This window comes from Parus major, chromosome 17 (genome assembly GCF_001522545.3).
Source record: "Parus major isolate Abel chromosome 17, Parus_major1.1, whole genome shotgun sequence".
Taxonomy (NCBI): Eukaryota; Metazoa; Chordata; class Aves; order Passeriformes; family Paridae; genus Parus; species Parus major.
The window spans coordinates 2674579-2702443 of NC_031785.1; the positions used below are offsets into that span (position 1 = coordinate 2674579).

The 27865-nt window shown below is 43.5% G+C and overlaps 1 protein-coding gene across 5 annotated transcripts; it reads right to left on the minus strand.

Moving 5' to 3' along the window:
• Positions 1-267: 267 nt before the first annotated feature.
• On the minus strand, positions 268-27016 carry SEC16A (SEC16 homolog A, endoplasmic reticulum export factor). Of its 5 annotated transcripts, XM_015645027.2 has the most exons (32): positions 26912-27016; positions 20396-22914; positions 19145-19657; positions 18173-18318; positions 15766-15851; positions 14943-15072; positions 14337-14535; positions 13111-13288; positions 12550-12692; positions 12041-12102; positions 11684-11822; positions 11185-11427; positions 10840-10937; positions 10226-10307; positions 9952-10069; positions 9620-9731; positions 9301-9406; positions 8706-8846; positions 8504-8617; positions 7688-7889; positions 7259-7498; positions 6503-6591; positions 5954-6112; positions 5614-5691; positions 5331-5387; positions 5054-5165; positions 4612-4749; positions 4435-4535; positions 3992-4066; positions 3323-3382; positions 2355-2429; positions 268-1932 (listed from the first exon to the last, which is right to left on the minus strand). In XM_015645027.2, exons 2-32 carry the CDS (start codon positions 22841-22843, stop codon positions 1864-1866), a joined length of 6513 nt encoding a protein of 2170 aa, XP_015500513.1. In that variant the 5' UTR covers positions 22844-22914; positions 26912-27016; the 3' UTR covers positions 268-1863. The 5 variants fall into 5 exon arrangements, with proteins under 5 accessions (XP_015500513.1, XP_015500512.1, XP_015500509.1 ...); XM_015645026.2 differs by having other exon boundaries at positions 13111-13228; positions 19145-22914; XM_015645023.2 differs by having other exon boundaries at positions 19145-22914.
• Between the last annotated feature and the right edge of the window lie 849 nt (positions 27017-27865).

The following is a 27865-nucleotide window of genomic DNA, read 5'->3' on the forward strand; positions in this document are numbered from 1 at the left end:
AATTTCCATAGGCTCCAAGCCCTGCTCAGCCTGGCCTCGGACACTTCCAGGGATAGGACAGCCACAGCTTCTCTGGGCAACCTGTGCCAGAACCTCTACACCCTCACACGGAAGGATTTCTTCCCAAAATCGCATCTAAACCTGCTCCGATGCAGCCATTGCAAACACCAAACACTTCAGGCTGTCTTGCCTCACACAGATCATTCCCAGACAAACAGGAAAGGTTCCTCCCCCCAGCTCACTAAAGTAAGAACCACAAGAAGAAAGTAAAATGTGAAAGTGCTCCAGAGCGCAAAATATTTTATTTAAGAATTTACAGTGTCAAATCTTACACTTAGGAAAGACAGCTGCTCCCAGCTCAGAGGGAGCCTCCTTGAATGAAGTTGTTTGGCAGTCTCTACTGAAAGGAGAAAATAATCAGCAGCCTGGCTGGACTAGAGGAAAGCCAAGTGTCTGATTAGGTTTCAACTATAGAAAAGTAAACCACACTGACTGCTGCTGTCCATGTCTGGAATTGAGAATGGACCAGCACACAAAGGTTTCTAATCCCCCCAAATAGTGCTTTATTTGGGCTGCATACAATCCTTGTGGGACATACATAAGGCTATCACGATCTTAGAAAAGTGGTGTTATTCAGGAAAAGAAAAAAAAAACAACAAAGAAACAACTGGGGACAAATACTGGCAATTTCACATTCATATAATTTCTACTCCTGGGCAGAAATTCAAGTAAAATCAAATAGTTTGGTGGCAAGTTCTAAATAAAATATGGCCTAATGATTTAATAAATATTTAAAGTTTATTTCTCTCTTTGCAGATAAATTCAGATTCTTCAGTGAATATAAATGCTGCATACCATGGTTTTCAAGATTTCCTATATTAAACCTAAAGATTTTAAAGTCCATCTGTATAGGTCTAATCCATCTACTTTTAGTATGAAATTTAGCTGTTAGCTATTTAAGACCTTGGTTATTTTAGTAAGGGAGATTCAAGAATGGATTATTACACTGATTCTGGCACTCCCAAAAGGAAAAAATAAACAACTTTCAAGCTGTTACCCCCCAGCTGCAGAGTGCCAGCAGTTTGAGAGAAAGCAAAGTAACCGTATTGCACTTAAACAAACACTCACTCGTCAAGAGAACAGCATTGGCTATGATACAGAGCTCCTTCCCACTATACACTTGGCTTTACAGGTAGTCTAAAACCACAAACTACATACAGACTAGGAAAGATCCAAATCAAATCAGGATTAGATTACAGTCACAGTTTTCATTCAATATAGGTCGATTTATTTGGATGAGCTGTGGCCCCCTCCCGTCTCCCACAAACCAAACCAGCAGGAGGCAGCTCCTGGGTGAGCCTCTCCCAGGGGAACATCTCTGCTTCCACAGTGGCTGAAAGCATCACGATTGTGCATGGTCCTCTTAAGGCCACAGTGTTATCTTACAATGTGGACGTAGTTTGTTTATTTTACCCCTGCTGGGAGGAGAGCATCCTTCAGAAATTAAGGAATCCCTGAAACTATGTCTCAGAAGGTCACGCTAGTAAGGTTTAAAATAAACTTAAGGAATAAATTGCCTATGCAATTTACAAACAGGTTTTGTAACAGACAGCAACTATTTCCTCTCTTGTGTCTATTCTTTATCACAGCAAAGCTATTTCTAGCCAGGTTTTGAAAGGGAAAAGTTACATATATTTCATGTTTGGTAATGGTTTGCGTAGATGAGGTGCAAGCATGAAAAATATCACCCATCATTAGATTTCTGTCATGTCAACTGCAGCTGATACCACGTGCCATAAGGCTGAATAGTTCTTAGCATACTCAGAACATGAGTAAGGATTCCAAATACAAAGCCATTGTATTCTACTTCAACGTTGGATACTTCCTCTGTCCAATTCTTCCCAGTCTTGAACTTCCAGTAGCTGCAGGAGACTAAAAAAAGAACAAGAATAAAAAAAATATTCTGCAAAAGTGCTGGAGACAAAACTCAAAAAACTGTGAATAAAGTTTTCAGTGGAGACTTGTTTCAATTGTTAAATTGAACTGGTGTCAGTCAGACTGATCTTTGTGCACATTTAACACTGTGTGCAACAACCCAGATTAAGCTGGTAAAGCACAAAGTCATGTTTTGTTCAAAGTATAGATCAGTCATACTGGTTTGGGTTGGAAGGGACTTTAAAGCACACCACATTCCACCCCCTGCCATGGGCAGGGACACCTTCCACCATCCCTATCCACCATCCCTCCAAACCCTGTCCAGCCTTGGACACTCCCAGGGACGGGGCAGCCACAGCTTCTCTGGGAAATGCTGGATAATAAGGATAAAGAGAAGGGAAGATGAGGCCTTCACTCACTTGTGCAAATTGAGAGGGGTTGTAGAACGGTACTGCTCCTGCTGAAGGTGCCCCCGAGGGTGGAACAGTGGCAGGCTGGGAAGAGAAAACACTGAAATTAGACAAGGGCAGAGAGGCACTCCAATGCCTCTCAAACGTGATATGCTAAATTATACAGAGCAAATATTCACAGGAATAATGCCAACAACATGGAGAGCACAGCCTATTGGAACAACTCCAGAGTGCTGGTACAGTTTGCATCCAGATCTAGAACAGGGCTGGCTTAATGTAGGAATTGGCCAAACAATGTCACATGCATCAACTGCAAATAGCAGGTCCAAAGCATGCAAAACCAACACAAGACACCAGTGCAATTCCACTAAATTAGTACCTTCTGCCTTTGTTAGTACACCTCAGGACTTGCCCCAAAATAAACATTCTATGTCAGTTTTTGCTTGACTAAGAAATATCAGAAAGGTTTGTGTCACCCGTTTGTGGTGATCCCACAGCTCTAGAACTTCCAGCAGAGATGAAGCATTCCTTTAATTCCTACAGGGACTTTTGCAGATGGTTTACTACCAATTTGAGACTGGCAGCAGCAGAATGACCAAGTTTTGCTTGTATTGAGTCTTTTTAGGAGGTTTGTTTGGTTAGTTCGAGTATTTTTATTTGTTTGTTGTTTTTTTTTGTTTAAAATCAACTGATTTCTTTAGTATCCCAGAAAAAAAGATGACGAAATTATGTGAATCTCTTAGGAACATAAATAAAAATCATGCCTGGATTACATGCACTCTCATAAATACACAAAACTGAAGACCCTGTTTGAGTGTAAAAAGGAACACTACATCATGATCTACTTTTAATGATATTTCTGTGAAATGAGGGGGAAATGACTAAAAGTAGCATTAGTATTTGAGCAAATGCAAAATAAAAAGGGGAGGGGGGAAGTAAATGAGTTAACATAAATGAGAATGGCCAGCCACATGTACCTGATTAAAATGCTGGCTTACTTCACGTGATAATGAACTCATTGAACTAGAGCGCGAAAGCTACAAAACAGCAAGAACACACAAATACAAAAAAACACAAATAAAAAAAGTCGTCATGCATGTCACTGCCCCAAGCTTTCAGTTGTTTTATTTCATTGTCAAAGTCTCACTGCCAGAGGTTAAACCAACTTCAAGTTAAAAAAAACAAAACAAAAACAAACGTAAAGCCAGAAGTTAGTTTAAATCAAAACGACTTCTTAAAGCACAAAATTATGTAGGTATAGAAAACATTTAGTAGGAACAAAGGTCATGTTACTCTGCCTGGCACACAGCAACTTGTTCTTCTTGTGTCTTGCACTTAATATTAGTGAAATTATATGCATGCATGGAGGCAAGAAGAGGTCCTTCAACTGTTACTGATGTTTTACTCTGAAAAAGGCTTTTTAAAGTACTTATATAGGAAAAGGTGATCACAATATAGGACATGGAGGCTGAACTTCTCATGTGGGCTTAGAGGTCTTTTCTGTATAATTCTGGAGGCAGTAATATCATATCTTGACTACTTATAAGCAACTAAATCAGTTACTTGTTGGTTTAGATGGCCCATTGTAAGACCACTACAATTAACTGTAAAAAGTCATTAATGAAATACTTTGCATCAAGCCTTACCTCACCCGACTGGGAGCCATCAGGGTTAGGAACATGAAGTCCAGATCCAGGAGGAAGGGCTGCAGGGTTTAAGTACTGAAGAAAAACAAGGCACTTCTGTTTATCATCATTGCTACGAGGCTATTCCACATTTCCCCCAGAGATGCCACTGAGGCAGAACAAAGTTACAGCACATCAGGCAGGTGTAACGTGCAGTGTCAGGCTCTTCCCACATTCTCTGTCCCTTTCCTGCACCCATGGAAGCTGCAGACCTGCCAAACTAGGAAATGCAACCTCCCACTTCCATTTGCACTTGCATTTCCCTTCTCCTGATCTTTCAATAAAACATTAAACCACAATCCCTACAACAACATCATGCTTTATGTACTGTGGCTGTGGAAGAATCATGGGGGGTTTGAATCAGAACTTTGGGTTCTGTCTACAAGACATTCCTTTGAACCCACCTCTGGTTCCACAGCTGCAGCAGGGTCTGTGTTGGTTTGGTTTGCAGCTGGTGTGTGCTCTGTTGCTCCACTCCCTTCCATGGGCTGGGATTCCCCTGGAACTACAGAGGAAATAGGATTTAACCAAACACACCCCATAAACAGCCATAAAACCTCCCCACAGTCCTAGGCACACACCTGAGTTTGGAACAAACACGTTGGCAGGAATGGGCATTGGTGCCAGGGGGGCAAACAGGTCTGATGGTGCAGGAACAGCACCACTTGCCTTGGTTCCTCCTGGATTCAGGACATCCACATAACGGGCTCTGCTTCCAGCTAAACAAGAAACATGCAGAAAAACAGAAATAACCCTTGTGTTTATCATGTCTCTGTCTACTTTGAACAGTTTGCTGGTTAAAGCATCTTTCAGGATCAGGAAACAACACTCCAGGGACACAAACAGCAATACCCAAGCCATGATACTGTGTCAGCAGTGCAGGAGCTGGGCACCAGCAAAACCAGCAATAGCCACAGCTCCACTGAGCTGCCAACTGATCCCAAACAACCCAGGGAAAGTCAGGACTTCTGCCTTCATATTTTATGCAGGAGAAAGTGTTCAAGTATCAGTGCTGGCTGCTACCTGCTCTCCTGGAGAACACGTTGACAGAGGCACCAGGTGGGCCTCCAGGCCCAGGGGGAGCAGCCTGAGTAGCTTTAGGAAATCCTGTTGGAGGTGGTGGAGGAGGTTTACTCTGCAAGGAGACAAAAAAAATACATCATTGACTGATGTCACACATTTTAATCCAAATTCAGTAAAAAGCAGCTCTTAAGAGACAATAACAGATGAAAGAAAATTGTGTGCCAAGTGAAGATTTTTGTTTTTCAACTGGAGAAATCGTGAGGACTTAGTTTCTTACCTCTTCTTCTGGTTCATCCAGATTAACCCAACGTTGTTTCTGCTCATCCCAAACAATCTAAAAGAAAATCACAGTCAAAAACAAAGAGCTCAAAGCAAGCTGCTAAAAAAGTTTTCAAGAAATGTAACTATTTTTTTAAAAAAAGGTGGTCTTAGAATAAGAATAATCTTCAAAGTTCTACAATCATTTGTTTACTTATCAAAACAATGTTCATCTGTCATCCAGGAGAACATCAGGAACAAATTCAAGTCTACAAAGGTTTTTGTGATTTTTGGGGCCTTACTGATTTGTTCTTGTCATCTGGCAGGTGAGCCTCATTCTTTCCTTTTCCCATCAGCCAGCGAAACCAGGTTGCACCAGTCTAAAAACAAATAAATCAGTTAATCTACTCAGTTAATTCTCTCCCTCTCAATTAAATCTTGTCTCATTTTACAGGCAAGTTGAAACAAACTTTCATGCAACAACACATGTTCTGTTAGGGACTTCAACTCTGAGACCAGAGTGGCAATTAATAAGTAGAAATAAATAGTTTAGTCAGGATTTCTTAAGTAGTGTGGACCAGGAGTTACCACATTTACTAACAAATCTCCTCCAGCTGCAGGTACCTTTCTAAGAAAGTTTACCTTTCTAGGTGCTGCCTCCTTTTTTGTTTCTTTTTTAGTCTCTTTCCCTGCAGGAGCAGAGGGAGGAGGAGAGGGTTGTTTTGCTGCAGAGTTGGATCTCTCTCGTCCCACAGAATGAGCAGAGGACTCTGAGGTTGTTCGGGATCTTTGCCCATAGCCCTGGGTGACAAATACACAGGAAAGCACAAAGGTGTCACTGCTGCAGTGATGGATCACATTTCATCTTGCTAAAAAAAAATCCTTCTTTGAAAAATCCATGAACAGAACGGATCTAAAAGTTTATACAAAATAAACCTTAAGATGGATCTTTGTCCTGCTGTCTGCTTAGATATAAAGCCAGGACATAAATGCATAATAAACAAGCAGAGAAATATCTCATACAGCATTAATTTTTTATCAAGAATTTCCACACAAAAACATTTAATTTGTTTCTTTGGGGACTTCTCAAAATCAAGCTTCAAGTCCTGCTGAAGAGCAATACAGAGCCCCCAAACCTTCTTGTGTTTGGATTGTGCTGCAATGCAGCTGAAATGTGTGAAATAACAATACCATGTTAGCCATTCTGCCATAGAAGTCATCCTCTCTCTGTTCAGGGAAGGAGTTTTGTGAAGGAGACTCTGGGGCTATTCTCTGCATTCCTTAAAAAAAAATAAATTAGATTATGTTAGCAGGGACACACACCAACAAAAAAACCAACAACAAACACCAAAGCTCCCAAGCCCCACAATAGTTTTAAGGCAAAAGTTTTCACCACTTACGAGTTTTGTGCAAAAGAGAACCCAGACTTTTAAAGAATGAGAGCTGCAATTGCTGTGCTTTTTTTCCTCTCCTGTCTGTGTTTGTTCTAAACACAGGCCAGAGCAGGCTGAGGGATGCAACTATCAGCATGGAGCAGTTATAGGCTCCTCACATCTCAAACTCTGCCAAACTTACATCTCCTTCCCTCCACGTGTGTCAGGCTCTGCTGTTAGAGTTAGATCTTATCAGGATCCTAGAAACTCGTGTCCAGAGGCAGAAATCCCTGATATCCCTTGGAAACAGAACTGCCAATCTCACTGCACTCAGGGATTATCTGTCAAGGTCTAACTCATGATCTGCTGAGTCTGACCTCTCTTTTAAAGTAAGCCAAAAGAGCAGGATGAACACCACAACTTTCTACAGATGTTTCTATACTATTACATGGTGTTTTTAAATTTCATTACCCAAAACATGACTACTTTTTAAATACTGAGATACTTTCAATTATTCCCTGAAACACTTCATTCTCTTTCTAAAGAAGGAAAGCTGTTTATTAAGATCCCAGACCTGTTTCCAGATTTGTCTGCTCTTCTGGTTGTGGTTCCATTTCTTGTGGTGGCCCTCCTGGGGGTAGTGTTGACCCTAAATACCGTGGGGATGGTTCAGTTCCATAGGGATTTGAAAATCCTTGAGGTGGAAAGCCAGGTCCTGGGCCAAGAGGCTGAGGAGCCACTGGGTAGAAGGGGACACTTCCCTGGTCACCAGGAGGAATCATGGCAGCTGAGCCATCAAGGACAGCCTGAGGTACTGCAGCACGAAAAAAACCAAAACAGGAGTTCTAGTTAAACAGGAATTCCAGTGTGAACCTTTTACCCTAAGAATGATACAATGCAGAAGTGAAATCTCTCTGTTCCAACCAGTCTCTTAAGTGGTTTCTTGTACCAGAAACTCAAACCCTTTGTTTTGTCTCTGTCATAAAGGATATGAAACACCAACCTGAAGGCATCAGCTGCACGCTCTGCATCTGTTGAGCCATATTGGGTAACAAGGATGCCAGCAAGGCATTTTCAGCACCTGGCCCCACATCACGGCCACCTCCCCCATCACACTGACTGGCACGGTCCAGTTCAGAGCTAGGAGTGCTGCATTCATAGGGAGGGGGAGTGGATCTGTCTGTGTTATAGGCTATTGCACCCTCCTGCAGGAAAAAACAAGATGTTATTAACTGATCTGTACCAGACATTCAGTTCACAACCAAGGGAATATAGAGCAAAGGAAATCCTAGGTGTGAAACTGTTTTTTAGTGTTTGGTCAAAAAAACTCAAGTTGTCAGCTATTTATAAATCAAGATCAGCCAATAATTTAAATTTATTTTATTTGCTTTTAAATTGAAACACAGTTAATTAGCTCATGGTTCAATTTTCTAACATGTCTCTTTAAATAAATGATAATTATTTCCACTCTGTTATAATCTAGCAACACCAATCCACACACAAGATATTTTTTATGGCAAGCAGATCCCCAGATTACTGCAACCTAATGAGTCTTGCAATTCTCCTTGCATCATCATATTAAGAAAAACCTGTCTCATATGACTTTAATTATTCTGTATTGAATCTCAGGGCACTGAAGTGTGGTAAATTCACTTGGTTTGCACCATAACATTTGCAATTTTGGACATGAATATATAAAGTAACTTCCCGTGTTTCTGTGATTAGCAGTGTAAACAAAACAATCTTAAAAACTGGATTTAATCCTACTTAATTTAAACCTCTAAAGTGAATAATTAATGTTGAAAAGCACACATCATACCTTGATCTGTCCATCCACATGTCGAAGTGTCACTAACCAGGAGGGTTCAATAAAAGATTCCTGTTCTGGTTTTTCTTTTATCTGAGGGTCAAACAGGCGCAGCTGGGATGACATCTGAGGAAAGGAACCATTGCAAAGTGAGTTTATCAGCCTTCCCACCTACAATATCTAGCCACAAACACTTCATTCTTCCTCACATTACCTGGATCAGCTGGCCAATGAGCACAGGGGAATAGTAATGTGGATCTTTGAGGACAGTTCTGGAAATCACTTCACAGTAGTGGAAAGCTTGGGCAGCAAGGCCCATCTCAGCCAGCCGACAGGCATAGATGAACTTGAAAATCTGGGCAGGCAAGCAGGACAAATAAACCAAATTATCACAATACTCTGGGTGGTAACCAATAAAAGGCAGTCTGACATTTCAGCTGAAAGCTCAGGTATCTCATTAATCACATCTAAAATTAAAGGAGAAAGCATTCAATTCTCCTCTTCCACATAATGCATCCAGTAGAAGTTGTCTATTTATCTACAGCCAGTGCCAGCAATTTCTGCTGGATTTTTCTTTTGGAACACAGAATTATAATTTATAAAGTTAAAGTTCAGAAGCTCAAGATGTAGATATGAAAAAAAGTGAAAATGGAATTACAAAAGGAAAACAGTTATATGGCATTATTAACCACGAATATTTCACATCATAACAGAGAAAACATTTGCAATACTGACTATGGCAGATGAGAGATTAAAAGCATGAAATCTGCCAAAACAGAAACCAAACCAGAACAGGAACAGCTCCTCACCTGGAAATTGGGCAAGCAGCCAGGCTGACTTCCTAGTGACTGTGCATATTCATAGGCTTCTGTTCTTTGAATGGCTTCATTGGTGGCAAACTTTAAAAATGGCAAGCTGTTTCAAACAGAAGAAAAGTATTATCTGAGCTGACAATAAACACAGATCTGTGAATGTCAGACACAAAATATCAACAACTCCTACAAGACAGGACATTAAACACTTATCTCAAAACCAGCTAGTGAGGATAAGGGCAATAGTGCAATTCAGTCTTTCAAGCTTTCATTTTTGCATCAAGAAAGTTGTGTTTAAAAAAAAAAAAAGCCAAACCTGTGATTTGATCCAATTAGGACAAGCTTTGTTGTCTTCCTTGTGTAAACTCCAAACCCAACTTGGGCCATAAGGTAACAAAAATGAGCAGCATCCAGCAGGCCTTTAGAAGCTGTAGAGAAATAAAGGACAGAGCTCAGGATATTTCAGCGACACATTCAGTGTCCTGTATTGTTTGGTTTTGCATTCAAATGCCTTCACAACAGAGACAAGCCCATATAAAACTGCTCTACTTTATATTTTATAAGGAAATTGCCTGTTCTCAAAAAAATAGGCAGTGTAATCAAAGGTTTTCCTTCAGTTATCACCCTGTTCATTTCCCCCAGAGTTACCAAGAGTGTCTCCCATGGTAGCAATGGTCCTGGATTCCAAGTCCACATTATTGGTCAAGTTGGATAACACCATTGCTAGATGAGGCCTCCAGTCTCCCCACTTCTCATCTCCACAGCACTAAAATTAGAAAAATTACTAGGTCAAATCAGTGACTAGAGCTTTGCATGGGTAAATGTTTCAACCTAAAACAAGACCAAAACAACTTCTCTGACATTCTGGAAAAGATTTCTGTTGGGAACTCCACTGCTCCTTGCAGCTCCCAGTGAATCTTACCGTGGATGCAGCTGGCATCCTTCCAGACATGAGCTGGTAAACAGTCTGCAGAGGGTCATTAATTGGGAGACTGTTGGCAAATCTACAGAGACATTGCACAGAAAAACAAAACACAAATGTGGGGTAAGCAGTTAAAATGTACTCCAGCTCTCAGTGGCAATTAATCTAACCTAGTTCAAGAAAAGGAAGTGCTGTGTGAAAATACTACACTGAAGAGGAAATTACCCAGTGATCAAAAGTAAAACATTCCCAGTGAACTGGTTCTGTCACTCTAACATCAATCAGTCCAAACTAGGAAAACCTCTGGATTCTCCCCAAACCAGCTGACTTCAACAAAATTGACAGTTGAGTTTTTGCAGTTTTTTCCAAGCTAGGTCACAGATGACATTATTCAAATACTTAAATGGATCAGCTGGCAGAGAACAACTTCTCAGGTTTAAATTTATAGCCAGAAGACCCCAGAATAAAAAGTAATGAATGACAAATAAATACAAAGGTAAAATTAAAGCATAAAACTTGCATGAACTAATATGGATAAGCCATGATTTTGACAGTCTCCACCTCATTAGCAGAACAGGCAGCCAAATTTCATTAATCAAAAAGCAACCCAGTACCTGGTCATCACTCTTGCATGTGTCCTGCTGTCCATTTTGCTGGCAAGGAGCAGAGCATGACCCCACAAACCATGCTTCATGGCAGACTCCAAAGCATCCTAATGAAGACACAAATTAGTTTCCTGGGAATAGTTTCATATACTACTCACAAAAACCAGTTTTACAGTAGTTATTTGCGATCAAAATAAAAATATGTTTGTTCAGATAAAAGCTAACACACAACTATAATTTTGCTTTAGATTATGAACTGTAGGGTATAAATTTCTGTGTCAGTGTAATACAGTGCCATCAAATATTGCATGTACTATAAAAGTTGCAGAAATATGTAGCAGCACAGGCACTCACTTTCTTACGACCATAAAGCAGCAACTCCCTGAATCTCTCAGTCTCCTTCTCAAAACTGTCAACTGTGGTTAGAAGATTATCAGTGAGAAATGAGAGCTGGGCTTCACCGGATTCCTCTTCCACTTGTTCCAAAGCCTCATTAGTGAAATCAATCAAATTTGCCTCATTAGGGGACTTCCCAGGAAGCCACACTGTTTTATGATCTCGGAGCAGAAGTTCAGCCAGGTCTGTTCCCACAACAGTCTGTGTGTGGAAAGAAAATAAAAATTGAAAAACCTATTACTTCAACACTGCCTGCATTTCATCTGGCACTTCAACAGCAGTATGTGAATATCAGCACCTCTGAGCAGCTGAGGATGAGTGCCCAGTTTACACATTCCTTCAGTGTGTGACATATTTCAAGATTAGTGACTGTAACACATATTCCTGACCTGTGCACAAAATCTATTTGTGTACAAAATACTTTAGGATAGATAAAAACTCAAGCAGTGAGACATACCCCATTCTGCCTGCACAACAGTACAATAAAGTCCCAAAGAAGACTTGCAGATTCTTTGTCAATTAAATTTTCATTCTTAAAGCACTGTGCAGCTTTACTTTGTGCAAAATTAATAACATCTACTTTATGGGTCTCATCCCTGCAGAAAAAAAAAGAAGAAAAAAGTTTTTAATGAGACAAACATAAACATTCAGATCATTATTTGTGATTAGTCTGAGGAATACATTTAGAGCTCGTGTATTATTTAAGCAGGTGAAAAGCCACAAATATTTTAAGTCAGTTTAAATCCTGTAATTTGCAATGAAGAAATAATTTCTGAATGCATGAAAATTATTTCTGAAAACTGGAGGAACATACTTAGCAAGAGGACCAGGAAAGGCTCTCATCTCTTCTTGTTCTGGAGAATGTTGTAACATAGTCTAAAACACAAATATAATCCATAAGAAATTCGTGTAACTCTTAATTTTGCTTTTTACCAGTAAAACCCCCAGAGCTGAACATAACCCATCATGTATTCAAGTCTCTAAAGCAAAATATAAAGGGTGACTTTGTGACAATCTGCATAAGGATGGTAAGTTATGAAATTTACTTTACATGCAGGTTACTTTGTATATCAATCTGAACAAAAGGAGCTGGATGATCTCATCATGACTAAGTCATCTCTCAGAGGAAAGGAACTTTTAAATTTACTGTTTTACTTATGCCTACAGCCCAAACAGATAAAGATACATGCACTGACATTAAAAAAAAAAAAAAAAAAAAAAAAAAAAAAAAAAAAAAATTAAAATTCCCCCCCCCCCCCCCAAAAAAAAAAAAAAAAAGAGACCTTTATTCCATTACTTCCTATTTTTCCTTTTAAACTTTACCTCCATGCTGTGGATTTCAACCAGAGCTGGCTGACCCTCAGAAGGCAGGTTTGGCAGTGCTTTTATTAAGAAACCCCCAGGCCCAAACCTGGCACAGATATGAGGCACTGAAAATTTCTCAGGTGTTGAGGGCCTTAAAGGTGCTGAAATGGGGAGAAAAGATAAAGTGAGAACAGGTAACATCTGTCCTGTAACTAAGTAAACTTGCTGATGTATTTGCCCAATTCAATAATCCTGCAGTGTTAGTGGAAAACACCCTGTTACTGAATTTGACTGAACTTTGTAAGAAACAATCAGTTCCTTCATAAACCCAAAGTCCCAAACCTGAAGATTTGCAATAACTATAACAAAACTAGACTCCAGAACTTTAAAATCCAGTCATTTTTTTCAATGCTGGGGCTTTGATTGCTTGCATCAGACATATTCCTGTCATCTCTATACAAACATATAACACATCTTCAAAGAGCTAAATAGACATCAACACTTTGGCAAAGCTTTTCCTGAGAAGGTGTTTTGTATCTACAGCACGATGCTTTCCCTCATTCCCCAGCATGTCCATACCTTGTTCCACAGCTGACCAGCCTGTTTCAGCAGGGTAGCCATAGTCTGTGAAGGGCTGCTGTCCATCAAAGCTGGGATCATAGCCTCCATAGGGATAATCTGCATGGAGCGACGCTGCCTGTGCAGGAGTTTCATAGGCATTACCCGTGAGATCGTGATTGCTCCTATAGAGCTGGCTCTAGGCAGATCAGATTAGTGAGGGTTAGTGGGAGTGACACACAGCAAGCAGCACTGCAGACAGTGAGCATTCCTTCCTGACAGCTTCCATTCTTGTGAGCCAGGCCTACTGCAGCACTGCCTTGCAGGAAACCACTTTGCAAGACCCTTCTGTGATGATAAATAAATATCTTTGTCTTCTCTCCCAATGTTTTTACCATCATTTGATCTGTTCACATCCAAGCACATTCAGCTCTCCCACAACAAAATCTCTATGTGCTTGTGTGAGAAGTTAACAGCACAACTTCTGTTACCAGCTACTGTGGGTTAGAAAGAATGTTCACCTCTGCTGTAACAGACAGAAAATCCCAATTGAAAAATCCCAACAATGACAGATGATATCGGGTACCTTAAGATTAATGCCTAAATGATTTCCAACACTCTTCCAAACATTACTGAATGAACTGGAATTCAGACTGGAAAAGTACCTAAACTTCCAAGAAACACGATGAACAAATTACAAGTAAAATGACCCATTACATGAGCAAAAATTGTACCACAAAATTTAGCCAAATATTCTCTAAGGTTTTCACATATCTGTATTTGTGGTGTAAGTGGGTAAGTAAGCAGTTAGCTTTGGTTTTTGCTTTTAAAGTCAAAACAAAATCATACAAATATTGAGTTAGTTCTTTAATACATCCGAAGTTCAATGACATGGCCAAGCTTGTGATGAGAAAAATGACATGACACAAAGCCAGGCACACTGTCCACTACAGCCAAGCACAGGGAAAGCAATGTTCTCACAAACAGCAAATGGATTCAGCACAGGAAATTTTCCATTTCTGTGTGTGGCAACTTGCACAGCTGAGTGCTGATTTTGGTTAAAAAATGGTTAAAGCTCTCTCAACAAACATTAAGTTCAAAACCATATTACGAAACATCCTTATCTTAGGAAAGTTTTCAAAACACACATTCCCTGTGCTAAAGCCTGAAATATTTTCTTATTTTCTAACGCTTCACCCACCACCACTAGAGCAAGTGGCAGGCTGGTGTGTGCAGCTGGAGCTCACCTGCTGGGAGCGAGAGCTGAAGCTGCTGTGGTGGCTGTGCACGCTGCGGGAGCTGCGCAGGCTGTGGCCGGAGTGCTCGCTGTGGACGCTGCGCCGGTCAAACTCGTCCCCGTAGGGATCCCTGTGCGGCTCCGAGTCATCGTCAAAGCTCCCGGTGAAACGGGGATCGTATCTCCAGTTATCCTCGTACCGGTCATTCCTGATGGACACAGAGCAGGAATGAGCTCAGCCACTGTGGGGCTCAGGGACTGTCAGGAAAACTGGTCCTCACTGCCTACACTGAGGTTGTTACAGTAAATGAACTGACATTCCTTCATGGAGTTCATCCTGATTATTCAAGATCAAGACCAACATCATACTCTGAGTGCGTTCTAAAAAACCACAGAATGTTCAACTGGTCTAAAAACAAGTGCTGCTACCTTCGGTCCTTCTCTCAGAGTGATGTGACAGCTCATCTGGTTTCCCTCAATGACCTGTGTTAAAGCTACAGAAAGAACTAGCAACACTGAAATATGTGCAACACTGCATTTTAATAGTCTGCTCCAGGTAATGTGCTGCCCCAGCTCTGGAGAGAGCACTGGGAGAACAGGGATTGACCAGACAAACCTGCTGCCATAAGGATATGCTTCTCTCTTCTGATAAGGGTTGTGTTCAGCATCATACCAGTACCTCTGGTCATAACTTCTCGGGTCTCTGTACCTGGGGTCATATGGGTATCGTTCCCAGCGACTTGGATCTTTGGAAAAGATAAAGAAATGCTTCAGATATTGGTAGGTTTTGCCTCTAGTCTTTTTCTATTCCTTTCTCTTTAATTACAAGCTGGTTTGGTCCTGAAGTACAGAGCAAAACCAAAGCACTGTACTTAAAGCTACATAAATATGTCCACTCCTTTTTAGTTTTAAAAAAAGCTTAAAAAATCAACTTTACAGCCTTCAGTGAAATATGGCTGTTATAGTTAGTTACTCTTGATGGGTCAGTTTGCCATCAGATCTTTCCTAACATCTTTAAAACTCAATCCTACTATTTGTTATAACATTCACAGAATCTCTGTGATCAGTCTGCATAGTGCCAAGCAAAACATCTCAGGATGTGGACAGATGTTGCTGAAAACCCTCCCAGGCACTACACAAGCAATTACCTCCAGATTCCCAACGCCAGCATGTCTCAGTGAGCACATGGATAATGATGGACAAAACTAAAATCCAGTCGTGAGTCAACTTCTGTTTACACCCACCTAAAATTCACTTTACAGGTTTGCCTTCAGGTCACACACCAAGGACACACCCCAGTGAAAGGCAGCCTTGCAAGACATGGAACAAAACTGCTCTGCACCCTTGCAATGGAGTGTTTGCACAAAGGAAAGGCAAACTGAAGGCTGAAGTAAGGAAAATCTATGGAAAAAAAATCAGAGTTCTTTTGGACACCTTACCTCCATAATCATAGGAGTTTGGGTAATAGCCTGAATAATAATCACTCCATCCACTTTTCCCATAATAATCTTCTGTATACCCTTGCCTGAAAGAAAGCACACAAGTATAAAAAAGTTGTTATTCCTTCTTAATCTCTTCTAAATTCAGCAGGAAGTAAGAAAAACTCTGTGCCACAATAGATTAGACAGAGTTTTACAGTTAAAATAATGCATTTCCAAGAAACCAAGGAATCATAAAATTAAGACTTTACAACCCAATATACCACTAAATTGTTGTGTGCCATCAAAAGCTGGCAGGCCTTAGCATACAATAATTTAGACTTTATAAACTGCTTTGGTGATAACTTTAATTACTTACAGACAATTAATCACAAAAACTACTGCTATAATTAGCATCCTTTGAACTGTCTCAACAGAGAAGTTGGTAATTAAACAATTCATTAAGAAATAATAGCTCTTCCAAATTTAACAGTGTTTTATTATCCAGCTTACAATGAAGAAAATACTCATTTACAGAGCTGATTGTCCAAACAGGCACAAAAAATCCTGGCTAAAACCAACACAGCAAAGAGTCAGTGTATAGAAAAAGATGATTTCTTCTGATGACAAAAGAAAGATGAGGCCATTATTTGAAATATCATGAGCCTTTATCATACAACATTTTCAGGTCATCATCCTACAATTTCTGAAAAAAGCCAGAGGATGAATGTTAGATAAAAAATGCAGTGTCCACATGTATGTGCATGCACATATATATTTGTATACATCCATGTATGTTTGTTCCTACACAGGTGCATTAATCCCACAAACACACCTGTGCACACACACAGCAGGTGAAGATATTTAATGCCAGTGTGGAGTGATGGAAACTTCCACCTTTCCCTACAACTGGTCCTACAACTGAGTGCAAACTCCAAAGTTGCCCAGCAAGTCCAGGAGTGTGTGTGGGAAGTCTGCTAACACAGCACTCACCCTGCAGAGGAGGAGGAGGTCTGATCTTATCAGATCAGGTTTAGCCACCCAGCCAGTCTCCCCAGAGAGATCTTATTCCTTTTTCCAAGCAGAGTTTACAGAGCTGCATCACCACCACTGCACATTGAGGGCAGTTTCACACACACAGAGCTCTGCTGCCCTGCAGCTGCACACCACAGTCCCTGTCTGCCTGCACTGGCACTCACACATCACATCCTGACACAGCCACGTCTAACATGCTTTGATCTGCCCACTGCCACCTACAGAAACTTCAACCCCTTCTAAAAATACTATCTCAGGAGAGTACACACCAGGAAGTGCTGTTAGAGGTTATCACCTCATTTCAAGAGCTCACAGCACACTTAAATTCACTTAAGAAAATGGTAAAAGTTATCACATGGAGCTACATCCATTGTTTTGTTCTACTCAAGACTAAAATACATCTATAATCTTCTGGAGATGGTAAACAAAATGTTATATTTGTAATTTGATCACTGCTCTCTGAGTGAGCTACCAACAACAGACAAACATTACAAAGGGTTTAATCATTTCCAGACAGGTAACAGGAGTTTCTCTGTTAGAAACTGTAAACCCCTCAGCAGTAACAACAGTAACATTTTGTCTTTAATTTGAAGTTCACACAAATAACTAACACAATTATCATCAGAAAGCAGAAATCTCTTCAAGGTAATTTGCTGCTTCTTGCTTGAGCAGAGATTTTATCCTGCTTTTATTTAACATTTTCAACTAGCATCTGAACACACTGTTCCCTTCTCTCCAATGTCTTTATTTTGTATTAATCAGATCAAGGCTTTTAAGTTTCCCTAATCCAAACCTGCAGTGAAAGGAGTGTGTGGGACATGCCCACATGGCACCTCTGCCACCCAGATCACATTCTGGGAGCTTTGTGAGGAAAGCTTATCCACAGCTGAGGGAATTGTCACACAAATGGACCTGACACAGCACCAGGATGTTGTCACCTGACTCACCACTCCCTTCTGAACACCTGAACCACTGTGTATCCATGGTGTTTTCAAGGCAAATCTTACCCAATGTGCAAAAGTGCCATTCATTAACAGAACGAGGGGCCCCTGCTTAAGTGCAAGGCAGAAAATAAATGAATATTGATTAATAACCCCATGGCCTGCACTGCTCTTTCACAGCAAACATTAGCACCAAGGCTATCACAGTGACTTATTGCCTAGCAGAAACACCACCAACCCCAAAGAACTGAATGAGAGGAATAATAAGCAAGAGAAAAGGCTGGGGAATTGTATCCTTTCCAGACATGGCATTTGATACCATCTGCCCTAAGGCAGCACACAAATAGGTTTTGAATTCCTCCCTGTGGTTTATGCTGTAAAACTTCAACAGGCATCACTAGATTCCCTGCTTTGGGATATCCAAATCTTGACTCAGTGTAGGAATTACACACCTGGAGGAAGGTCTGTCAGAACAGTGGCTGGCCCTGGAGCTGGGCCGTTCAGGCTCAGGGTAGCGATAGCCCCCGGGCTCCATGTAGGCAGTGCTGCTGCTGTCGTAGTGTCGGTACCGGGGGTCGTACTGCCCATAGCTGTCCTCCTGCAAAAGCACAGGCAAGGGAAGAGCCTTCACATCTCCAAAATTAACAGTTCAAACCAAAAAACATCCCCATTCACACCTGAAGAGATGCAGGTTAATAAACTACAGTTTAGCTTTCAGCACTTTTTGTGGCAGATGTTAAAGTCAAGTTATTAATATCCTAAACTTAAGGAACAAAAACATTATGCCTGGACTAAAGGCATCAACTGTTGCTGCTGGTGCTGAATAGGTCACACGGACACAGCTCGAGGTGTGGTGAAAAGAAGAGAAAGTTTATTTTTCCTCCCAGGATTTATAGGTTTCTGACCACGGCCAGGGATTGGATGGTCAGGATAACACTTTCTCACTGCACTGGCCATGAGAGATGTCCATCACAAGACGTGTAACAGAAAGAATGTACACATATCTATGTTTACAGTTACGGTCCTGGGAAAGTCCTTAGAAAACAATCTCAGCAAACTCAGAAGCTGAGTTTTCAGGGCGACAATCAACCTCTCTACTAAACTATCAATAATTCAGGCAGCAGATGGGAACCAAGTTTGAGCACCTGGACAGCCAAGCTAGTTATAACTGCCAACTTTTTCCAAAGAACCAAACAAATTGCTATGAGTTGACATCTGTGCCAAATGGAATTTGTATCAGCAACTACTTCAGTTTCCATAATCTTTGCAGTGTCAGTTTTGTTACTGCTGTCTGGATTTTCCCTACATTTAAATACTTAACGTGAATGTCTGCTGAATGTTGATCGTGACACGACCATTTAAATTCATAATTCCAAAAAGAGAATTCATAATAAGTGGGATGAAAGGGAAAAATAAAAACTTACCATGTAATAAAGGTGAGCTGCTGTCCTGGGGTCTGCAGGAGGATAAGGTGGTGGATATGGGGTCTGGTAAGCATCATAAGGATGTCTGTAGTAGTAGTAAGGGTTCTGGGGTGGACCAAAGCCTTCCTGAGGGGTCTGAGGAGGGGGTGGACGCTGCAGGTCTTGCTGCCCGTTGGGTGGGACTGCCTGAGCAGTGGTAGCAGGAGGGGCTGTGGCAGCTGGAGCACCTGGAGGCTGTTCTGATGCCGGCTGCTTCCCGGGACTTGCCTGGTCGTACCTTGGCTGGGCTGAACCTGCCTCTTGGGGTCCCCCAGGCTGGGCACGGTTACCCTGCACCTGACTCTCCCCCTGCTGCATGGCTTTAGCCCCTGTGGAAATCTGAGAGTCTGGAGGAACTGAGGACTGCCCAGATGTTGGTGGCTGCATTTGAGCTGCTTGCATTTGTTGTTGGGGTGGCAGCGCTCCCTGTGCAGCTTGGTCTGCTACAGCCTGGTGCTGTACATCTTTTGTCACCTGTTGATAGAAATGTTGTTTGTCAGGCACCTCAGGACGCACCTGACCAGCACCAGCCTGTTGGATTGGAGCACCAGAGGGTGACTGATTGTGCACCTGGACAGAATTACTTGTGCTGCTTTTCTCCAACGTCCGTGACACTGTGAAGTCGAGCGCTCCAGCAGCTTCTTTGCTACTTGGTTGATTTGCAGAATTATTAGCCTGTGCTATGGAATTAACAGGGGGGACTAGGCCACTTGCACTTCCACTGGGAAGACTTGTCCCAGGAGAAACAGATGAGTTAGACCCTGGCTTGCTAGAAAATTCAGGAAGGCCTTCCATATTAACATTCTTTTGCCCCTCTGGAGTCAAATTAAGAGGACTTTTCACAAGCATGTTTGCAGGCTGATTAGAAGCAGCATCAGAAGAATTAACAGGACTTTGTAATAAATTATGTTTTAACAGATTAGTATTTGGAAGTGCATTAACTAAGAGAGATCCAACTTGCATCACAGGTAATGGCATGTTTTCCCCACCAGCATGTGAAGTTTGGGGACCCATCGGAGGCTTGTCCCCAACTCCAGAGTCCTTCATTGGTTGATTGTTTTCATTGCTGCTTAGCTGATTAGATAGAGAAATAGAAAAATTAATTGGCTGAGCCAAGTTATAGCTTTGATTAGGCTGAGCAATCAGGATAGGCTGATTTTGCAAAGACTCTGTAGGTGGAGAAGACAATAAACTTGCATAACCAGAACTTGCCTGAGACTGAAGTGCTTCCTCTTCTCCCATTTTGGGAGGATTCTCAAGATTTTCAAAAGTGATATTTCCATCCTGGGAGTGCTGCACAGCAATAGTCCCTGGTTTACATGGCTGCTGATTAGACAGGCCTTCTTCTGGGGGCTGAATGACTTCCACAGTCTGTTTGGCAGGTACATACACTGCAGGAGCAGCAGGAGCCAGGAGAACATTTCCCCCAAAATTTGGTAACTCATTGTGAGCCCATAAAGTGGTTGCTGGGCTATCACACTTCTTAACTGCTCCCTGAGCTCTGGTTGAGGACCGTCTCTCAGATACTGATTGTATATTTTCCACAACAGGTCCAGAGTGCAGCGTATTCCCGGCTTCCCCAGTGCCTGCAAGAGGCCCTGGGTGTACCTGAGGCATATAAATTGTTTCCAGATTATCTGGTGGTTGTTCAAGATTACCAGGGGATGCAGCAGGCACGGCTGTGTTCTTCTTGATATTCTTTTGGTTTGAGTGGTTCTCTCTTAATTCAACCACCATCTTTGCTTGGTCAATCTCTGCAGGTTTTATACCCACTCCATGGGATCTCACAGGTTCAAAAGAACTATTTGCACTTGTCTGAAACACTCCTGTAGGCTTAGGAGGACTTGGAGTGGGAGGCTGGGATAGATTGCCGTGGTAGTTCTTGGTCAGGTTTAGCTCACCTGAATCTCCTCCCAGAGGAGAGGAGTCAATCTGTTTGAAGAAGCTGGCAGAGGATTCCTCCTCAGGCTTCCCAATTTCCTGCTGGATAAATGTACCGGCTTGCTCTGGGGGCCGTGCTGAGCTGGAAGTGCTCCTGTGGCTGATGCTGCTGTAGTTGGAAGAGACGCTGTCTGGTCGGACAGGGCGAGGGAAGGAATCAGGTGCCTCCAAGTTTGGTCCTCCTTCAGCATGGCTCACAGCTGCATTCTTTGGAAGCATTTGACCCGGGAAGGGTCCGTACCTGTACGGATCGGGACCAGCAGCAGGGGATGAAGCACTGATGTTCTGTGGTCCACTTGGCAGCACTTCCTGATTCTGAATGCACTCCAGGTTCTCCACGTTTTCGTACTGGGACCCAGCAGCTGTGTCACCTATCTGTGCCTTGCCATCACCAGCAAACAGAGAGTGTTTAGCAGCCTGTGCCTCCTGATGGTTGACATGTTTAGGGAAGTACTGGACATCCATTCCTTTCTGTACCATCTCACCAGCTGAACCTGTACCCAGCTGTGCCTGAGAGAGAATATTGGTTGCCACCTGCTGAGGATGCACAGGCTGGTGATACAGGGAGGCTGAATTTTGCTGACAGGCATCAAATTCTGTTTTCTCCATTACATAATTTTTTTCAGATGAAAGTATTTCTTCATTTTCTGCCTCATCTCCTTTGAAAAACATGGAGAGAGTTCCTGGATCTCGATCCGTGGGAATAGATCTATTTGACGTTTCAGACATAGCTGGAGACTGGTTTTTGGGGTTGTTTTCCTGAGCTGTGGGAAGGACAAAACCGGAGTCTTGCAAAGGTGGCTGTGGGTAAAACTGTTCCTGGTAAGGTTGGTTTAACCAAGGGTTGGTCATTTCTGTGTTCTGCCTAAACACATTTCCAGGCTGGATGCTATTCATGTGATGACTGCTGTTTGCAGGGCCATTTTTGCCATTCTTCTCACAACTAGCACCTTGGTGTCCAGGACCCTGCAGGACATTTGTGTGTGGAGGAGGGTGAGAGGTGCTGATGGAAGGCTGAGAAATGTTATGAACGTCAGGCTGAGGAGACGGCTCAGGATAGGGCACAAAATTCCGAACTGGAGACTGCAGATTCCCTGGGACAGGCCTCCACTGGGACCCAGGCTGCTGGGGAGGTGGTGGGAAGAATGCTGCTGTATTGGGTGCTGAAGGTGCATCATTTGGATCTCTGCCAACATCCTGCCTAGCTCCAGGTTTGCTTGCTGCAGACACCATTCCAGGATGCACACTGAAAGAGTTTTCCACTGCTGCTCCTGGGTTATAATGCAACGGCACTGCAGCCCCATGGAGTCCGAGATCTGTGTTGGGATGCCCTTCTGCAGCACTATTTATAACATACCCCAGGGACGGAGAAGGAACTGGAACATTAGAAAAGGTACTGGTGCTTATCCCTGCCTGGGACACAGGAGCTGGCAGAGGCGTGTGTGGTCCATGAGGGTTGTCCCCGGCACGGGCGGGCGGCGGGTGCACGAGGGCCGGCTGTGGGAACGCCGGTGCGCTGCCCTTGGATGGATTATCCAAAGGGGAGCCCTGGGGGGTTTGCCTGCCGAAGGCAAACGGGTCTGTCACGGGCTGCACCGGCGCAGCCGCGGTGTTTGCCCGTTTGCTGAGCGGGCTGTTCCTCCAGTACATGTTGCGAGCCACGCCGGCGGGAGGAGGAGGAGCCGCCCCTGGGGGGACAGGCTGCGGTGGCTGCTGCATGGTGGCCTTCTGGCAGGGTCACACGGTGACAAACCGCCCGTGGAGGCAGCAGAGAGATTTCTTCTTCTGCCCTGCTGAGACAACACAGGTACAAGTCAGTTCCCTTTCTCAGGACATGTGCAGCCCTTAAGCAATTTTTATTTTAGAAACAAAATCGCTCAAAGATTTTGAAGTGGAAAATAATTGTCTTTTCTCCAGAATGCATAAGGAACTGACACACTCCATTGTATTTCTGAATCCAAGTCTGGCTCTAATGAAGTGTAAGGCCGTGTGGTATCAATGCACATTATTTAGCAATTCTATTAAATATATCCAAGTAAGACTAATGAAACACAGCTCAGACCTGTACTAGTCACAAACCCTGCAGTGGTAACCCACTGGCTACATTTCCCAGAAACATACATCACAGTCAGGACAGCAACCAGCCTGGAACAGAGCCTGCAGCACCATGCCCTGCTCAATTTAATGATGAAGAGCTGAGAAGTCATTATCTAACTCTAATTCTGTTAGAGATGATCTTCAGCCCTGCTGCACTGGCACTCCATGTGAATGGACCTTTTCACAGGTAAGATGAGAAGCATCCAGAGAAGGAATTCATCAGATGTTATCACCCTCAACAGACCACTTTTGGTTTAACCAAGAAAACATCGTGTGGCACAGTATTGTTATTTGAGAAAGGCAACTGCATCTTCATTACAAATGTTCTCTCTTCTGGATGAATGCTGTGTAGCAAAATTGCATTTAAGGACAGAAAAACAATCAACTACCCCACCTATCAATGACCATTCTCACTTTAACACCAGTGGGATTTTGGCACAGTATCAGGGTTACAGCTGCACTTCAGGGTGGAAAGGACACGCTCCGAAGTAATCCAACCCTAACTCCAAACAATACCAGTCAGGAATCTGGTACACAGGAAGTCCAGTAAATTCATCAGGGGGTCTTTTTCAATTTTATCACCTCTTAACAATCTGGGGAGGATGAAAGCTGACAAAACCAGAGGAATTAAGCAACACTTATCCAGTGGAGCTCAGTGAAGCCTTAGCAGCATATGATAATCTTATTTTCTCATGGTACAAAACAAATATTGTTTACAGTATGCAGAATAAAGTACCCACAGCAATTGCTCCACACCAGATGCACTTCTGCTTATAAAAAAACTGTGCAATTCTTATTTGGATTCTTCTAAGATTCAGCATCTTGTCATAGGAGTAATAAAATGGGAATCCAGAAAAGTCAGATGTTTGTAATCATGACAAAATTCTAATAGTTATAAAGAAGTTCAAATGCAAAGCACTTCTGGTTTCTTGTTATGAAATACATATAGTATTTTTGATAAAGATTTATACTTAAAAAATTCCAGTAAAAAGCACACTGACAGTACTACAGCACACAGACTTCACTGGACATGAGTACAACTTCTCCAAAAGAAAAACGTCTCCAACAGCCCTGTGTTTAATCCAGGTCCCTCTTTCAGAGTTAACAGTGACTCAATTTCTCCCCTATATCCATATATTCCAATCAATCAACTAATCAAGAGTTAGACTCCATAAATTTGTGTTTTATTAAGATGGGAAGGACAGCACAAACCAGATTTCAACAGAAGCATTAGAGCTCCATTGGTTTCCTGCATTACTTGCACGTGCCCTCACCACTCTTTTTAAAGCACAGCTGCTGAATTCCATCAAGGAATGCTTACAAAAAGGTTTCAGGACTCTGCAATCTTTTCTCCTGTTATAATCCTGAGGTGAAGGTTTTCCAGCTGGCCATGCTTACCAGCCTTGCTGCCAACCACATTTCCAGGAAATCCTGCCTAAACACCCATCCCAATTTCCACATGCTTAAGGAACCTCTGCTGTTCTGGGCACCCCCATTTATTTTTCATCATGTTCTTTGTTGCATTAACCAGATTTTAAAAACTCCTCTCTCCCCCCTCCAAATAAATGCATGGGTTTATGCAACCTACTTTGGCTTGGGAAGGCAAAGAGCTAATTAAACCATCTGCCAAAGCATTTATGTCCTGGAAAGCACAAACTTCACTGAACAAAATATTGGTATCTACTAAATAGCTCTGTTTTTCATAGTAAAGTTGTTTCTGAAATACAGCTGGGCACCAAAGCCAACTTAAATATCCATTTCCAAATGTCTAATGTGGACTCTATGCAGTTTCTTATTAAGAAAAAATCCTAATACTTTGCCATATTTTTGTAACAGCTGGTAGCAGTAATTAGCTAATATAAATAAGTGTAAAGTCCTACTTTAAGGCAGAACTTGCCATTCCTCTAACAGGATCTTTGATGGTGCATGACAGAGGTTCAATACGAAGGATCAGCTTCCTCAGAAGCAAAGTTAATATTAACAGACTGCACACAGTAGTAAAAGCAAGCAAGATTTGAGGAATTGAGTCCAAATAAAATGAACGTGCCCATGTCAAGTAATTTAAACAGAAGATAACTCAGTGCTACTGACCCTCCCTTGTGCCTCAGCCAAGATTAACAGAAATGCTGATTTTAGGGAATTTAGAAATAACTACACAAGTTAAGAGCAATCCATCTCTGCTTTATCTAGTTTGGAAATTCTTAAATTTCAGCTGGTTTATTAATTGATAAAGCAGAGCAGCCTGTTAAACATGAGTCACCAGCAGTAACAATTGCAGAAGGTGTTTCTAGGCATACCAGAAAAAACATTGCCAAAGAGGAAAACAAGATTAAAACCCTCTAAACAAGGCCATAAAATTAATTTCACCTGATGAACTCTATAGCTTCATCTATAAAGAAATAACTTCTTTGGGGGCAATTAATTTAAATCCATCTAAATAAATTACTCTTAAACAGAATAACTATGCCCATAAAGCAGGTAACAGAGGACTAATATTTTCTCTTATCCTCCAACATGAGCCAAACAATAAATAAGCTGTTCACATAGAGATTCCTAATAAGAACAAAGTGACCAAAAAACCCCACCAACCCACTGCAATCTCAAATACAGGAACAGCTGGAAAATGAGATTTGCAGCTTTAAAATCAGCAACTACTTTTTCAGTTTTATCTTATGTAGACAGCTGCACATCTGCACACATGTGGGTGACAGATTGAACACATTCTACATCATCCATGCTCCTGACAGATTCCTACCGGGCTTTTCCTAAACAGCAACCGGAGTTACAAATGTAATCCTGTTAAAACATAGCAACAGGACAAGGGGGAACGGCTTTAAACTGGCACAGGGCAGGTTTAATGAGATACCAGGAAGAAATCATTCCCTGTGAGGGTGGGCAGGCCCTGGCACAGGGGGCCCAGAGCAGCTGTGGCTGCCCCAGGATCCCTGCAAGTGTCCAAGGCCAGGCTGGACAGGGATTGGAGCAACCTGGGATAGTGGAAGGTGTCCCTGCCCATGGCAGGGGGTGGAATTTGATGATTTTTAAGGTGCCTTCCAAGCCAAACCATTCTGTGACTCCATTAAAACAGCTCTTTGGGAATCAAAAGCACAGAAGCAGCACAAAGCATTCCCGTTTATTCTGAAAGAAGCCCTACTAGCAGTTCTTCACCTCGGCGGGTCCCGACGCTCTCAGGCAGCCGCACTCCTGAGTCAGCACCAGTTGCACAGACCTGTGGCACCTGACAGCTCGGAAAAACAACCCTGACCTGCGACCAGCGCCGAGTGCTGTCAAAGGGGATACGTGATAGCCAACATCGGACGGAACCTTCTCCCATTCCCGCACCCACGGAATACCCTCCGGCCGCCCGCAGTGCCCCTGTCCCACCACCCCACTCGAAACCACCCAGAGCGCCCCAAATCCTGCGGGAAAACCCCCGGGCAGCGCAGCCCCGCAACTGCGGCAGCGCCTTCGCCCCTCCTTGCGGCACCGCAGCCCGCCCCAGCCAGGGCAGGGGCCCGAGCCCGGGGCTGCGGGACCCGCCGGCTCCCTACGCTGCGACAACCCTGAGGCCCACGCTGAGGCACGCCGGGGTGGGCACCGGGGACACCGGGGCCCAGACCTCAGGCCCGGCGCTCTTCACGCAGCCCACCCGGGACCCGCGGCCCTCCCTCCGGGCGCGCCCCGCGGTACCTGGCAGCCCCCGCCGGCCGAGGCCCCTCAGCAGCGGGCACGGGCGCCGCCGCCCCTCACGGCCCCAGCACCGGCCGCCGCCATCTTGGCACATCCGGCTCGGGGTTCCGCCGCCGCCGACGTGTCACGGCGCGGCGCGCGATGACGTCACGGCGGCGCGCGCACCCGGCGGCGCTGCGGTTCGGCGGCGCTTTGGAGAGAAACGGGGGCGGGCCGGGCTGGGCTGGACCTGGGTTCGAGTCCCGGCTGGGGTGGCTGCGGCATTGCAAGGTCAGGAGTTCGAGTCCCGTTCGAGGCGCCTCGTCCCGGTGTCTCTCCTGTGCCGCCACGGTATCGCCCCTAAGCCGGGAAGTGGCAGAGCGCGGCTCCGTGCGGGTTCCGTGGAGATCCCGGTCCCTTCGGTTGCCCGGTGAGGGTGCAGTGGCTCGGGCGGCCGCCAGGGCGGGACAGAGCTCCGCCGGTCCGGTGCCGGTCCCGGGGGAGCCGCTGCCCATCGCGGGCCGGGGCAGCGAGGCGGATCAGGGGCTCCCCAGGGCTGCTGGAACGGAGAAATCCGTGGTTACAGACACGGGGAATGAGATTCTGCCTCACGGAGCGAAGCTGTGACTCGCCGCACAGCGAGGTCCTGTCCCGCACGTCCGTGAGGGATTAATTAGGAGAAGCGCATTAATTGGGGAAGGCTGGGGTGCACGTGTCCATAAACATCAGAATCAGAAACGAATCCCAGAATCCTTAAAGCTGAAAAAGCCCTCTGATATTACCGAATACCTTGTTCACCACTAAACCTCGAGGCGAACACTCCAGGGATGATGATTCCAGCACTGCTCCAAGGCTTAACCACCATTTCTGCGATGAAATTTTCCCAAATTGCCAATCTAAGCCTCCCCTGGCACGACTCGAGCCTGGTTCCCTGGGAGCACAGCCTCTGTGTCCTGTCAGGAGCTGTGCACAGGG

Excerpts from the sequence above, each read along its gene's own strand:
- SEC16A (XM_015645023.2), bottom strand. The coding sequence starts at position 22,843 with ATGCAGCAGCCACCGCAGCCTGTCCCCCCAGGGGCGGCTCCTCCTCCT. Across the intron at positions 10,938-11,184 it reads TGCTTTATGGTCGTAAGAAA|GATGCTTTGGAGTCTGCCAT; the intron begins GTGAGTGCCTGT and ends TGTCTTCATTAG. Across the intron at positions 9,732-9,951 it reads TACCATGGGAGACACTCTTG|CTTCTAAAGGCCTGCTGGAT; the intron begins GTAACTCTGGGG and ends ATTTCTCTACAG.